Source organism: Hemitrygon akajei, chromosome 4 (assembly GCF_048418815.1).
Source record: "Hemitrygon akajei chromosome 4, sHemAka1.3, whole genome shotgun sequence".
Taxonomy (NCBI): Eukaryota; Metazoa; Chordata; class Chondrichthyes; order Myliobatiformes; family Dasyatidae; genus Hemitrygon; species Hemitrygon akajei.
In genome coordinates this window covers 34,879,820-34,895,044 of record NC_133127.1, presented here as the reverse complement: position 1 = coordinate 34,895,044, position 15,225 = coordinate 34,879,820, and the positions used below count along the sequence as shown (strand labels likewise).

General features: G+C 44.9%; 1 protein-coding gene across 1 annotated transcript in view; it reads left to right on the top strand.

The window, feature by feature from the left end:
- The window catches only part of pstpip2 (proline-serine-threonine phosphatase interacting protein 2), a 144,118-nt gene that overhangs the window by 58,615 nt on the left and 70,278 nt on the right, over positions 1–15,225 (top strand). Inside the window, exons 3-5 of the mRNA XM_073042290.1 lie at positions 2,182–2,256; positions 5,257–5,291; positions 8,278–8,384. Coding sequence (XP_072898391.1) covers positions 2,182–2,256; positions 5,257–5,291; positions 8,278–8,384 — 217 coding nt within the window. The remainder of the gene's footprint in view (positions 1–2,181; positions 2,257–5,256; positions 5,292–8,277; positions 8,385–15,225) is intronic.

Here is a 15,225-nt window from a genome sequence, read left to right as displayed (position 1 = left end):
TCCTGAATTAATATATCTGTAAATCTTTACTCTTGCACACATTTCTTCATAAGATTTTTGTGATAATGTATTTGTGCCCAGGGGTCTGTGTCAGGTTGGTGACGCCATCATATTAACCTTAATTTTTGGCAATTCCAATTTGCACTGAATTCATTTGTTTTTGAAGTTACTTTTTGCTGCATCAAACCCATTTTCTAACATCTGTACTCCCAAAAAGAATAGTAACTGCACAGTACTGTATTTGTCAATGTGGAGTGGAGGGCAAGTTTGTAAAACTGGTGGGAGCAAAGTACCGTAGATGTCGGATTATAAGCCGCTACTTTTTTCCCACATTTTGAACAGCTTTGAACACTGCGGCCTTTAAAACGGAGCGGCTAATGCATGGTTTTTTTTCATGCCGCCAAAAACATTTTGCCTCGTAACAGTAGACCAATAAAATTGATAAGTAGTTCACAGAGGTCCAATGAAATTGTACGATAAATCAAGCGCACTTTCACAATTAAATTATTGTAAATCAGTCATTTGTACTCACCCTCATCAACATGGAAAACACTCGAAGAAAAGCATTGTGCTGCCTTTATGGCAGTTATTTAGTTTATAATATTTTCGCTTAGTAATTCATTTGCTAGTTAAAGTTAGAACTGTTTTAACTATATTTGTTTTCTGTACTACATCCCGGGATGCTATGACGTCACACCCGGTTTCGCCGCGTCTTGTGGGAAAATGCCGGTTTGCGATAAACGGGACGGCGGGGGTCGAGCGGCGGAGCGAAAACGCTGCTTTTAAGTTAAAGGCGATCAATAACTTTTCCTGGTAGGCTGCAGTATATATATTTTTTACCAGTCGTTAGGAGATATTGGAATGTTGTTCAGTAAAAAAGTATACGCAACGTATATTTAAAAGTAGCCGCGTTACAGGCACGGTTCGAAAAAAAGCATTTGCAATATGTATTTGTTTATGTTACCATATGGATTTAATTAAAAGTTAAAAAATCCTCACGTGTAATATCTTTCTGTGTAAATATCTCATATTACAACGTGGGACACCTGCGGCCGAAAATCCGGTGCGGCTTGTACAAGTACAAAATTGATTTTATTTCTAAAATTAGAGCCAGCGGCTTTTAATCAGGTGCGCTCTGTAGTGCGAAATCTACGGTATATTGTGAATAGTGAGGGTGGAGTGCCACGGGTAGGGTTTGGGACAGGTGGCAGAGGAGTGCTAGGATTTGGGGGGAGGGGCATGGTGCAGACACACTTGGCCCTGGCTCACCAGGCAAGGTAATTTGATTCCAAGCAATTGGTTTATTGATCATTACAGAATGTCTCTCTGGTGCTTCCCACTCCCTCCCCTCTCACTTCCCCTTTCCAAACTGTGATTCCCTTCTCCCTGTCCCCTTCCCACTCTAGTCTACAATAGACACCCATTTCAGAATATATAGCTACATACAGTATATGTGCTTAAGACTTTTGCACAGTGCTGTGTAGAAGAGGTTCTGCAGATGCTGGAAATCCAGAGTAACATACACAAAAAAGAGTTAACATTATGGGACGGGACCCTTCATCAGAACTGGCTAATGAAGGGTCTCCCAGTCCTAATGGAGGATCTTGGCTTTAAATGTCAACTCTATTCCTCTCCAGAGATGCTGCCTGACCTGCTGAGTTCCTCTGGGATTCTGTGTGTAGTAGCTGCACCAAAAGGTTTTGGTTACATTGAGAGTTCAGTGATACTGCCGGTAAGAGATCTGGTCAAAATTAAGAAAGAGTTCAAGGATCAACTCTTACCCAACAGGAGATTTGTGACCAGAGATGGATTTTAAGGTAACTGACAAGGGAGTTAATGATGTGATGGTTCTATTTTAGGAGCATTTATTTGTAATGACTGCTGCGAGCGCATTGGAAGAGGATTTGACTGTAATTTTAAAACAGCAACACGATTTGGGCTAATTGGAAAGCTCTTTCAAAACTTTGGCTTACTGCCCTATTCATGCAAAGAAATAAAAGAAGTTTTCTCTCTGCACTCACTGAACAGGTCTTTTCACTGGCTATGCTCTGAAATCTCTCTTGTCATTCCCAGTTTAGCAACGTGCCTGTTATTAATGACTGGTTATTACTACTGCCTATTATAGACATGTGCCACCTCTCCTGCAGAGAGCAATAATGCTGTTACATTTCTATGAACCAGGGCTTCCATCGAGGAGCGATATGGGAAGGATCTGGTTTCGTTGTCAAAGAAAGTATGTGGACAGAATGAGCTGAAGTAAGTTTCACAAGCATTCCTGAGGTGAATTTTCTTCAAAGCTTTGGAATATTCAAGTCTCGAATTTTAAATAAATTTGATCATAAAGTAAATAATGAGTATTTATCGTAGAGTGTTCGTTGCTTCATGTTGCTGGGGAACTTTGGTTAGGAAAGGAAAAGCTCTCTACTTTAGACTTGACAGCAGGTACTACCTCATTACTTCTGTACTTCAAAGCAGATTTACTATCAAAGGAAGTATAAATTATACAACCTTGAGATTTGTCTGCTTACAGGCAGCCACAAAGCAAGAGAACCAAATAACCCAATTTTCCTTTTTTTAAAAAAAAAACGGAGAGGCCAAAAATCACAGAGCAGAGGGAAAGAATAAAAATCACAAATCATGCAAGCAATGGAAGCAAGCCAACAGCATTCTGATCCAGACTGAGTCCCCAGACCCACTCCCAAAGCAGCCGGGGTAGGCCTGAGCTTTGGTTCCAGTTCATCATACTGCAGGGCAGAAACACACAGCAGCTGGATCCGTTCACAGCCTCGGTGCCGCAGAGGAGGAATGAACGTTTGTGGGAGAACGAGTGAAATCAGCCTGACCCTCGCCCCCAGTCTCGACACTCAGGCTTCCAGTCTATCTGGTCCGGTGTTTACATTGCTCAAATACGGGGCAGTGCCTCAGTCTAGGTCCCAGACCCTTGCACCATGATACACTTGGGCAGCCCAGCCCAGCCCAGCCCAGAGCCATTCTCGATGTCACCAAATTGGCTCGGCACTTGGTGCAGTTCAGCCTCACACCTGGGTTTGGTGGACTTGTACCAAAACTCCAGAATTCAAACGTTCACTGAACTTCGTAACTCTCTTGGCCTGGGAGTGAACGCATTGATCATTACTGTTGACCAAGGGTTGCTTTGAAATGATAAGTTGGTTGCCACTGGTTTCTCAGGCCCTTCAGGAGGTGTAAGCATTTACCCATATCATCCGAGTTGGGATTCCGATCACTACGTTGGAAGTGGGTGCCAGATTGCCTTTCTCTTTCGGTGTAGTGACTCAGTTTGTTGGAAATCTTCCTAGGGAATAATGGTTATTGTAGCTTGTACTATGCCCCCAGAGCAGGGGTTCCCAACCATTTTTATGCCATGGACCAATACCATTAAGCATTGGGAAGCCCTGCTAGAGTATTCACTTAGATATCATGAATGCCATTATGGCTGGATGTGAAACTAAATACTATAAATCTCGTGGTTTGTGAACTAAGACCATGATAGTAATTTAAAAAATAATTCCTTCCTTTCTCCCCCTTGGTCTATGCTATTCAGGACCCTTTTCAAAAGTATAATAGTCTTAAGCCTCACACATAAAAATGCTGGAGGAACTCAGGGCAGGCAGCATTTATGGAAAAGAGTACAATTGATGTTTCAGGCTGAGACCCTTCATCGGAACTGGAAAAGCAGATGAGAAGTCAGAATCTCCAACAGGATCCCACCACGAAGCATATTTTTCCCTCACACCCCCCCCCCCCCATACACTTTTTGCTTTCTGCAGGGGTTGCCTCCTATGCAACTCCCTTGTCCATTTGTCCCTCCCCACTGATCTCCCTCTTGGCATTTATCCTTGCAAGCGTAACAAGTGCTACACCTGCCCCTACACTACCTCCCTCACTACCATTCAGGGCCCCAAACAGTCCTTCTAGGTGAGGCAGCGATTCACCTGTGAGCCTGTTGGGGTCATATACTATATCTGGTGCACCGAGTGTGGCCTCCTGTATATCAGTGAGACCAGAAGTAGACTGAGAGACCACTTCACCGAGCACCTATGCTCCATCACCAGAACAAGCGGGATCTCACAGTGGCCATCCATGTTAATTCCACTTCCCATTCCCATTCTAATATGTCTATCCGTGGCCTTATCCACTGACATGATGAGGCCACAGTTAGGTTGAACAACACCTTATATTCCGTTTGGGTAGCGTCCAAACTGACGGCATGAACACTGACTTCTCGAACTTCCAGTAATTCCTTCTTCCCCCCCCCACTTCACCATTCTCCATCCCCTTTTCCCTCTCTCACCTTGTCTCCTTGCCCACCCATTGCCTCCCTCTAGTGCTCTTCCTCCTTTTCTTTCTTCCATGGCCTTCTGTCCACTTCTGTCAGATTCCCCACTTCCCCAGTCCCGTACTTCCTTCACCAATCAATTTGCCAGCTGTTTATTTCACCCCCCCCCCACCCCTGTTTCAAATGTAGGTCATTTAGGACAGAGTTAAGGAAAAACTTCTTCTCCCAGAGAGTTGTGGGGGTCTGGAATGCACTGCCTCGGAAGGCAGTGGAGGCCAATTCTCTGGATGCTTTCAAGAAGGAGCTAGATAGGTATCTTATGGATAGGGGAATCAAGGGATATGGGGACAAGGCAGGAACCGGGTATTGATAGTAGATGATCAGCCATGATCTCAGAATGGCGGTGCAGGCTTGAAGGGCCGAATGGTCTACTTCTGCACCTATTGTCTATTGTTTTCACCTATCACAATGTGTTTCTTCCTCCCCTTCCCCACCCCCCCACTGTCTTACACTGGCTCCTCCTTTTTACTCCAGTCCTGCCAAAGGGTCGCAGCTTGAAATGTATATTGTTCTCTTTTCCACAGATGCTGCCTGACCTGCTGAGTTCCTCCAGCATTTTGTGTGTGTTGCTCGGATTCCCAGCATCTGCAGATTTTCTCTTGTTTGTGATTGTCTTAAGTTTCTTTGGAACAGTCAATGTCCAGACAGTAATTTCTCAAAATAAGATCTTCCCCAGACATGTATGTTCCATGTGCATTTGAAATGCTTTCAATCAACTTCCTACCTGATAAAACCCTCATTCCTAGAGATAGTTAACTATTTGGATGCCTGTATCGTTCAGTTGGGGTGCAAGAGGGGCAGTGGAAACAAGATTCGTAAAAAAAAATGCTGATGTATATGTTTAGCACTTCAAGGTATTTACTTCAATCTCTGTTTCTTCCCCCTTCCCCCACCTTTAGTACACTGAAGAGGGCGTTCGATGTCTTTAAACAACGTAAGTGTTTAAAGCTGTGATTGAGCTGTGAGCATACTTCTGGTGTTACTAGGATATAAGAACTGTACAAATGGAGATCCATTACTGTGGTCTAACATAGAGTTTGTGGTACGTGGGGTTGTTGCTCCTCAAAGAATCTGAGTTGAGCGGCCAAGAATCTGATTTTAGTATGTGCTGCCAGTGACTGTAAATCGGAGTGCTTTAGAAAAGGAGACCAAAGGAACGAGCTCTGAATGGCACAGGCTAGATTTGAGATTCTATTAGCTCATTTTAGTCTAATGGAAGCGCAACTGAATATGGGATTCGTTTTCACAGGACATGAGAAGCAGCATTTAAAATGGGCATTACCATAAAACATTCAAAATAAACTAAGAATTTTGATCGTCTTCTATCTGTCGATTTGGCATTTTGCTTACCAGCCGGTGTTTTCCATTTTCCTGTTAAAACCTTGTTTCCAGAAATGAACAGGGGCCTCTTCTGTTTATAAACTTATTGGGACCCTGTTCCACACTCCCTTTTTAAACTCACAGGGATTCTGTTTCTCACACTCCTTTTAAACCCACCAGCACCCTAAGTTGTTCTCACTCTTTATAGCCGCACTGGAGCTCCATTCCCATGCCGTTTATAACCTTAGCAGGGTGCCGTTTAGATAAGCCCTGAATTCCTTTTAAATCTGGGTTCCATTTCCTGTGCTCTCTTTTAAACATGAAGGCTTTTGTTTCCCCAGATTTCTTTAAGCTCGCCTGGTTAACTGAGAAATTTATTATATCTTTAAACAAATGAATTGGGAATTTAATAAGTGTAACATCTCATTGTCCAGACAATCTGCCATTGCAGCAACACTGAAGTCATGAGCATGCTGGATGATGTGGCAAGGGAAAATGGTGTGGCAGGAGTTGGTTGGCAATAGGTGGAACAAGGTGTGGAGGAGGTTGATGGGATAGGTGTTGGGAGGGTGGAGCTGGAGTCAGAAGCTGAAAGGTGATAGGTGGAGCCCGGTGTGGAGGAGGTTGATGGATAGGTGTTGGGAGGGTGGAGCTGGAGTCAGAAGCTGAAAGGTGATAGGTGGAGCCAGGTGTGGAGGAGGTTGATGGATAGGTGTTGGGAGGGTGGAGCTGGAGTCAGAAGCTGAAAGGTGATAGGTGGAACAAGGTGTGGAAGAGGTTGATGGATAGGTGTTGGGAGGGTGGAGCTGGAGTCAGAAGCTGAAAGGTGATAGGTGGAGCCAGGTGTGGAGGAGGTTGATGGATAGGTGTTGGGAGGGTGGAGCTGGAGTCAGAAGCTGAAAGGTGATAGGTGGAGCCAGGTGTGGAGGAGGTTGATGGATAGGTGTTGGGAGGGTGGAGCTGGAGTCAGAAGCTGAAAGGTGATAGGTGGAGCCAGGTGTGGAGGAGGTTGATGGATAGGTGGTGGGAGGGTGGAGATGGAGTCAGAAGCTGAAAGGTGATAGGTGAAGCCAGGTGTGGATGGAGTTGATGGGTAGGTGGCCCCTGGTGAGGGGAGGGTGGAGCTAGAGTCAGTGGTTAGAAGGTGATAGGTGGAGGCAGCAACAGGCTGGAAAAGAAGGTGATAAGTGGAACCTGATAAGGGAGGGTTGATAGGCAGATGGGAAGAGTGGGGTAGAGGGTAGGGGCCATAATCAGGGTCAGAATCCTGTGAGTTGATTGTATAGGTGATGGGCAGAGAAAACAAGATGGGGGAGGGAAGGAAACTCGGTAATCGGAATGGGGGGGGAGGGTAAAGTTGAGAGAAACTGGGTAGATCAGAAGAGGGTTTGCATGGAACTGAAAATGTCAGTGTTTAGAAGAGGGCATGTCCCAGATGATGAGGGTCTCTGAGGGTTGGAGACTGTGCAGCAGAATATGATGCGCTTTTCATCCTGTTTGCATCAGGCCATATCCTGGCAGAGGAGAAGACCGAGGGCCGGCAGGTGGGGGTGGGGATGGGAAGGGAAGTTGAGATGACATGCTTCCAGGAGCTCAAGACCTTAGTCCTCACCTTTCAACCTACCTGCACCAGACTAGCACACATTTCTGCCAGTTGCCATGCAATCCCATTAGTAGTCCTATAATGCCCTCTGCACCCCTTTCTGATTTATCCAGGAACCATGTTCTCCATGACTCCTTTCTTTGTTCATCTCTCCCCATCTACTGCTCTGTCCCCTGGCATTTTTCTTTGCAACTGGAGGAGGTCCTTACACTTCCTCCTCCACACGATCCATGGACCTATCAGCCCTTCCAGGTTAGGTGGAAGTTCACTTGCGCCTCTTCCAACTTTCTCGGTTGCATTTGATGCTCTCAGTATGACCTCCTCTATATTGGTAAGGCCAGGCAGCCACTTTACTGAGCTCCTGCAGTGGCCAACTTGAGCTGCCCGTTGCGAACGTTTCAAGTCCCTTCCCATTTCCACAGTGACCTCTCTATTCTCTGCTACTTGGGTGAGGCCAAGTGCAAAATGAATTCCACCTTGAATTCCACTTGCATGGTCTCCAACCCAATGGTATGCACTGAATTGTTTCAATTTTTGCTAACCTGTACTACCTGTGTTCCCTTCTCACCTGATCCTCCCCGGTTCTCTTGCTTCCCCAACTTTACAAACACCTAGATCCCTGTTACCCACTCTTTCACTCCCCTCCCCACATGGTTCCATCTACCCACCATCCCTACCTTACCTGATACCAGTTTTAACCTTATTTATCAATTTCCAGCTTCTAACTCCATCTCCAACCTCCTCTCTACCTACCTGGCTTCATCTCCCCGTGGTTCCAATATTCCCTGACAGCTCCTGCCTCACCCTTCTTTTGTCTCTTTATAGGGGTACTCTCTCCTCTTCACCCTGTCCTGATGCGGGGCCTCGACCTAAAGCATCGCCATCCACAACTCCTGCTCGATCCACTGAGTTCCTTCAGCAGCTAGTTTGTTTTTCCAGGTTCCTATTCGTGCAGCCTCTTGTGAATCAGCAGCTGTTTGTGGTTCATTTCTTGCAGAGATGGAGAATGTAGGGTTATCACACATACAGCTCGCAAGCAGCTTACGGGAAGAAATCCGGAGACTGGAGGAGTTCCGGGAAAAACAAAAAGATCAAAGGAAAAAAGTGAGTTGGCCACACTTTCTGTTGAAGTATTGCACTCATTTCTGTGGTAATCTTTTTCTCTCATTTCCCCATTCCCCACACTCTTTGGAAACAGCCGCTTTACTATTTTTATGCCCTTTTAATCTGGTTATTCTGATCTCCTTAGCTATCTCCCCCCCCAAGTTAGTCAGGTCTGACACTATGGCTTAAATTTCTAACAAGAGAAAATCTGCAGATGCTGGAAATCTGAGCAACACACACAGAATGCTGGAGGAACTCAGCAGGTCAGGTGGCATCTATGGAAAAGAGTACAGTCGATGTTTTGGGCTGAAACCCTTCCTGTCAAAGGGGCTTGCAGCATTGTGTGTGTGTGTGTGTGTGTGTGTGTGTGTGTGTGTGTGTGTGTGTGTGTGTGTGTGTGTGTGTGTGTGTGTGTGTGTGTGTGTGTGTGTGTGTGTGTGTGTGTGTGTGTGTGTGTGTGTGTGTGTGTGTGTGTGTGTGTGTGTGTGTGTGTGTGTGTGTGTGTGTGTGTGTGTGTGTGTGTGTGTGTGTGTGTGTGTGTGTCTTAAATTTCTCTTCAGTCTCTGATATCTTGTTAAGCTATTGTTGGTGTTTGATACTCTCATCTTGGGCTGCTTTTCTTACCTGGTGCAGTCTGTGTACATGATGTTGAGACCCAGTTACACAAACTACGGGGTCTCGTTGTTGGGGGGTAGGGGTGGAAAAGACATTTTTATAAACTGTAGCATTGCACTACTCCTATGGATGTCCCAGAACAGTTCATGGATAGGAAGGGGTAAAAACACATACAAATGGGAATAGTTTAGGTGCAAGGTGGGAAGCAACAATAACTTCCATGTATTAAACTCCTGCACAAAGCAAATTATAATGACTTAGTGAGGGATGAATATTACCAAGAGATCAGACGAACATGGTAGTTCTGATTTCTTGGTGATATCAGAGCTGCCATGATAGAGGGCAGCGTGGTAGGGCAGGGGTTAACATAGTGCGGGTCAATTCCTGACACTACCTGCGAGGAGTTTGTAGGTTTTCCATGTGCCCCAGTTTCCTCCCACATTCCAAAAGAAGGTTAGCATTAGTGAGTTTTGGGCATGTTATGTTTGCACCAGAAGCGTGGCCCAGCACAATACATATTGACTCGATTTGCTGCAAACAGCGCATTTCTCTGCTTGTTTTGATAGTTAATTATTTAGTTGTGCATGGATTGTATTTCTTGTAACCTCAAGGGCTGCAGGAAGCAGTCTGTGTATAAGACATTGTGACCACAGTAACACAGATTAGGGGCAGGGAGAGAGGACATTTTAACACGGCGTTGCATTACCATTAATGGATGTCTCCGAACACTTCATTAATGGGGGAAAGGGTTAGACTAGTGGTCACCAACCTTTTTAAGCCCAAGATCCTCTATGTCGGCCTTAGTGAAAGGCGAGATTGACCCCAAATCGATTAGTTACACGCATGCGCACCGGGGCAGAAAAGACCGGAAGTAAAACCCCCGCAACCCGGAAGTAGAAATAATGTATAAACACCAGGGGTACCCGCCCTTTTTTTGCACCGCGGACTGGTTTAATATTGACAATATTCTTGCAGACCGGCTGATGCACCATCAATAACTCTCGGAGACAGGAAGTGAACAATAGGCTTTTATTAGCAGCAAACTCAGAGACTGAGGGAGGAGCAGTGCCCCAATCGCCTTTATACAGGGGTCTGTGGGAGGAACCACAGGAGCAGTCAGCAGAGGGGTGTGTCCAGACAGGTATACATAATTTACCACACTGGCTGTGTGTGGGGGGGGGGGGGGGGGGTGTTAAACATGACCGGAATACAGCGATACTTGAAAGGGGTTCCTTATGTCCAGTCTATTCTGCGTTAGTTTTTGCGGCTCTTAGCACTTAGCTTCTGTCCTGCTTGCTCATGTCTTTTCCGTTGAAAAATCTCAGCAGGTTTGTCTTTAAGTACGGGGTACTTGGACTCAGGGTACCGAAGCAGTTTTGAGGGCTTCATTGCCTCATTAGAAAGCCTCCAGGCCCGAACTGCTGCCCCCCTTGTCCTCTCACCTGACCCACGACCCGCTGCCAGATGCCTTGGCTAGGTGCGGCTGGTCGTGGGTGGGGTGAGAGGACAAGGTCAGGGCCAGAGGTCCCCGTGCCAGGACCGTGGCAGTTGCCGTCCGGAGAGAGCGACTGACCGAGTGAGGAGTGCAACAGGGCGCCTGCCTGCCCGCACCCCTTGTAGGATCTATCGGCCGACAAAAGTTTGTTTCAGTATTACGCAGCGTGGTAGCTGCTCTGCTAATTACGAAACCCTGAGCCTGGATTAGGTCGTCTGCGAATATTTTAGCACCGAGTTCCCCCCGAACATTCGGTGTGCTAAACAGGTTCAGAGGCGGCGCCCATCTGTCCGCGCTCCAGGCCAGTAGCAACGGCACTTCCCGCGGGCCGCACAAAGGTGTCACTGCGTTTAGGTGACTGATGACCTCGCGTGGGTTCAAGTTCAACAGTGGGCTGACAGAGAATGAGGAAAGGTACAGCTGACTCACATCGTTTCCTCGCGGCCGGTGGTTGGGGACCATTTAAGTACACTGAGTAGTCAAATGTGTGGCGGGGGAGCTACACGCATGCGCACTGGGCAGAAAGAACGGAACTAAAACCCCGCAACCCAGAAACAATCTCTCAACAGTATTTGTGTATTTATTTTTCATTTTTTTTCTGGATCTACTGGGAAAGTCTCAGAGATCGACCAGTTGATCGTGATCAACGGGTTGGCGACCACTAGGTAATTGGGATTAGCTTTGATGGCTACCTAGTTGTCATGGATAAGTTGGGCGGAGAGGTCAGTTTCCATGCTATGTAAATCTATCAGACTGAAAGTTGGCTGGTCATTTTGTATGGATAGTCAAACTGATCTGAACTTCATGTTGGGTTTGGGTCAACATTATTCTTTTTTAAAGAATTCCCGCTGTTTGACTTCCTTGCGTGGTGGTGTTATGATTTATGATAATAGTTAATAGTTAATAATAATAGTTAACCGGCAAGGAGCACAAAGGAATAGAGGCTGGGAGGCATCTCTAAGCAGGGCCAGCTGCACCCTTAGAGCAGAGTTCCAAAGATAGTGCCAGTAGTGACATCCACTGAAAGGTGTTAACCTGAGAGAGCCATGAGCTAAGGCAACAGCCCTTCCCTCTGGAGTGTGTTCTCCACTCAGACCCAAGAGCATTGAATGCATGTGGGTGAAATGGTAGAACAGCAGTTAGTGTAACATTATTCCTGTGCCAGTACTCAGAGTTCAGTTCTGTAAAGAGTTTTTACGTTCTCCCTGTTTGGGTTTTCTCAGGGAGCTCCAGTTTCCTCCTGCAGTCCAAAGACATGCGGGTAATTAGCTTAATGTGTTACATGAGTGTAATTGGGTGGTGCGGGCTCATTGGGCCAGAAGGACCTGTTACTGTGCTGTATTTCTAGATAAAAATTCTAAATGTGTCTGCTTGGGTTTGGGATCAAGAATGTCCTTGGTTTGGGCTAGGCTTGACTTGACACTGGTCAGGTCAGATTTTAATTTTATATCCTAGCAGACGTCTACTTTGCATCTCCTATTAGATGAATGTAATATTATCTTAATTAAAAAACAGGAAAACTTTTGTAAGAACTTGGATTTGAATATTCCAACAAAATCTGAAATACATAATTAAACACATAGAGCATAACACAGCTAGTTAGGTTTTGAACTGCGTAGTTTGGTAACAGTTGTCCTGGCATTTGTATTGATTCAAGCTTGGGAGGATTCTAGGTGGAAGTAGGTTTTGAACCTTGAGTATATATGACAAATTTTAAGAAATTGCTCCCAATTTTAAAATGAAATGAAAAAGTCTTTCTTTGGTCAATGGATTCCTTGTTTTAAGAAAAATAGTTATCTGGATCTGCTTTTGTAATTTCACACAAAACTGTGCTGAAACGGGGCTCAGTCGTGCAAGCTGGTCTCCTGCTGCCCATTTCACCCATTCGCTGTAGGCAAGTAGTGGTGAGAGCTAAGCTTCTTGCTGCAAGGTGCAGATGTCCACCCTGATTCAACCTGCCTTCTCGGTGCACTCGGTGAAGCCCCCGGGATAGTGGAGAAAAGCTGTCGGTGTTGGACAGTTTCTAGAAGAGTTTCAGCTCAGCACTTCCTCGGTGCTGTCCTTTCAGTTTTACTCCTCGACAAAATGGGTTGGGCTACTGCAAGATCTGACAGCACTGTGAAAGCCCTGACCCAGTGTCACCCACCTAGACGCGAGGGACTACGTCTGTGATGGAACCAGTGGATGAAACAGCATAAAAGGAAGCCATCAGCCTGTAATGCTGATATTTTGAAACCATACTCAAGTAGAGCTCCAATTAAAACTCCTGGACCTGTCAGTGACTCGCAGCACCACAACATCTCCTGAGTTCCAATACTTTTTAATATTTGCCACTATCTTACCTTGTAAACAAGAGAAAATCTGCAGATACTGGAAATCTAAAAGAGCACACACAAAATGCTGGAGGAACTCAGCAGGCTAGGCAACATCTATGGAAGAGAGTACACTGAAGGGCCGAGACCCTTCACAGGGACTTACTTGTATGTGTCCTGTTCGTTCGCACGAGTAGGCAGCAGCGCCCCCTCAAATCTGTTCTGCCATTTGGTAATTCATGATTAATCTGTGTGCTAACTCTAGCATCCTCTCTTTTTCTGAAATTGCTTAAAATTTCTCATTATTGATCATCTAACAACACTAGCTGTAAAATTCATTACCTTTACATCAATTGTCGTTTGAAGAAGAGTTCTAAATTTGGAATCATTGAATCAAAGAAAATGGGCCCGTTGCTCATGGTGACCGTGAAGCTAATACCATTTGTCTGCATTGGGTCCATGTCTTTCTACACCTTTCCTATCCAAGTCTCTTTCCAAACGCCTTTTAAACATGTACAATTTTAATTGATGCGACCACTGACACCAGGCAGACAGTCTCTGGAGATAATGGCTGAGGTCACCCATCTTGTAAAGACACTGCCCAGAAGAAGATGATGGCAAGCCACTTCCGTAGGAAAAGTTGCCAAGAGCAATCAAGGTCATGACAGATGGAAGACCATGATTGCCCACATCATCTGACACGGCACTTGATGGTAATGAGGAATTTAGATTTTAAACACCACCTTTACTGCCTCGTATGGCAGCTCATTCCAGACAAGCACCATCATCTTGTGTGGAAAATCTTGTCCCCCAGACTGCCTTTGAATTTCTCCTCTCTTATCTAAAACTGTGGCCTCTAGTTCCGGACTATCTGCCCTGGTAAAAAGACTCTGACTATCCTCCTTAAGTCCCTCATAATTTTAGAAATTGCTAGAAGGTCACGTCTCAGCCTTCTATGTTCCAGTGAGAATAAACTGCCCTTTCCAATCTCTCTGCATCCCTCCATTCCCAATGAATCTCTTCTGCCCTCGTTTATGGTCAGAAGAATTTGGCAGCCCACTTCTAATGAGGGCATTTGTCAAAGTTGAGTTTATTTTCATACGTACAAGTAAGTATATGCATATGGACTTGTGTACATGATGGTGAATGCTGGTAGATGCACAAAGATATCTCTTCATTCATCACGTATGTTAGGGTCTGACATATGCCTAATGGGACAAGTGACTTTGGCATCTTTCTGTATGATGAGCTTTAAATGTGGTCCACGTTTTGCTTTTGGGACAACCTACAATCAAACTCTGATCAGGCACCACTGGGAATTTTATGGATCTAACAGATTTCCAAACTGTTGGAACATTATGCCAGCAAATTTTCTTAACTATGTTTCTGTTTTGATGCCACACTGTATTATAATAAATTTCCCAGTCAAGTTTAAAGGGAGGATACGAAGCAGGACCACGGTCAGTGTGCGAACTGGGCCTCTGGGGCTCGATCATTCAGATCATATGTATACCAAGTGCCTAACCTTTGTGACTTCTGAATGCTCAGATAGCAGAGGATCAGAATTTTATAGTACAGAGCATTTTGTCACGTGGGTGCTCGAATTTTTAAATTTAGTAATATTTTGTTTTGAAAACGGAAGCTTTAAACTCATCAAAGCAGTGGAGGGCACATAGAGTTAGAAGGTGATATTAAGAAGTGGCTGATTGTACTGAACATAGCAAAGGTTTTGTGGTGATCTTGGCTGTGGTGCTAAACATCCTGCACCAAGCTAGGTGTAGTTTAGTTAAACTAAGATGCACGTTCCTCAGCAGTATGGAATAATATAACAATGAACAGGCCAAATCTAACCCTGTCAGTTTCTACCTTAATATCTTCTTTCAAAGCAAAAAGAAAGTAAGACTGCCCCAGACATTTCCTTTTCTCTTCTCCCCCCTACCACCTTAAATGAGTGAGCTTTGATATTAGAAATTTCGACCATGTCTATTTAATATTAGGCAGCTAATTTTGCACCTTACTAATACACCATGAGCTTTTATTTTCACCAATAATCAAAGATGTGTCATCTTCACAATGCTTAAAGGAAAGCTAAGTATAGTACATCCTGTGGTCCCTCTTTATCTTAACCCATCTTACTTCTTCAAAGGGCACCAGTAACTTGAAGAAATGTTTTCCTTTTCTCAAAACTGTAATGATTTTTTCTGATTATCCTTTTAAAGTGCCCTTCTGAAGTATCTTTAATAAAGCTTCCAACATCTTCCCAATGACAATATTTTAACATAAATGGGCTTTAGTTTCCTGTTTTGACTCCTTTCCCTCAGTGGTAAAAGGAATTATACTTGCTAACAAACCCTCCCTAAATCTTGGGAATTTTGGGAAGTTAAAACCAATGCATCAACTATTTCACTGGCCTCTTCAA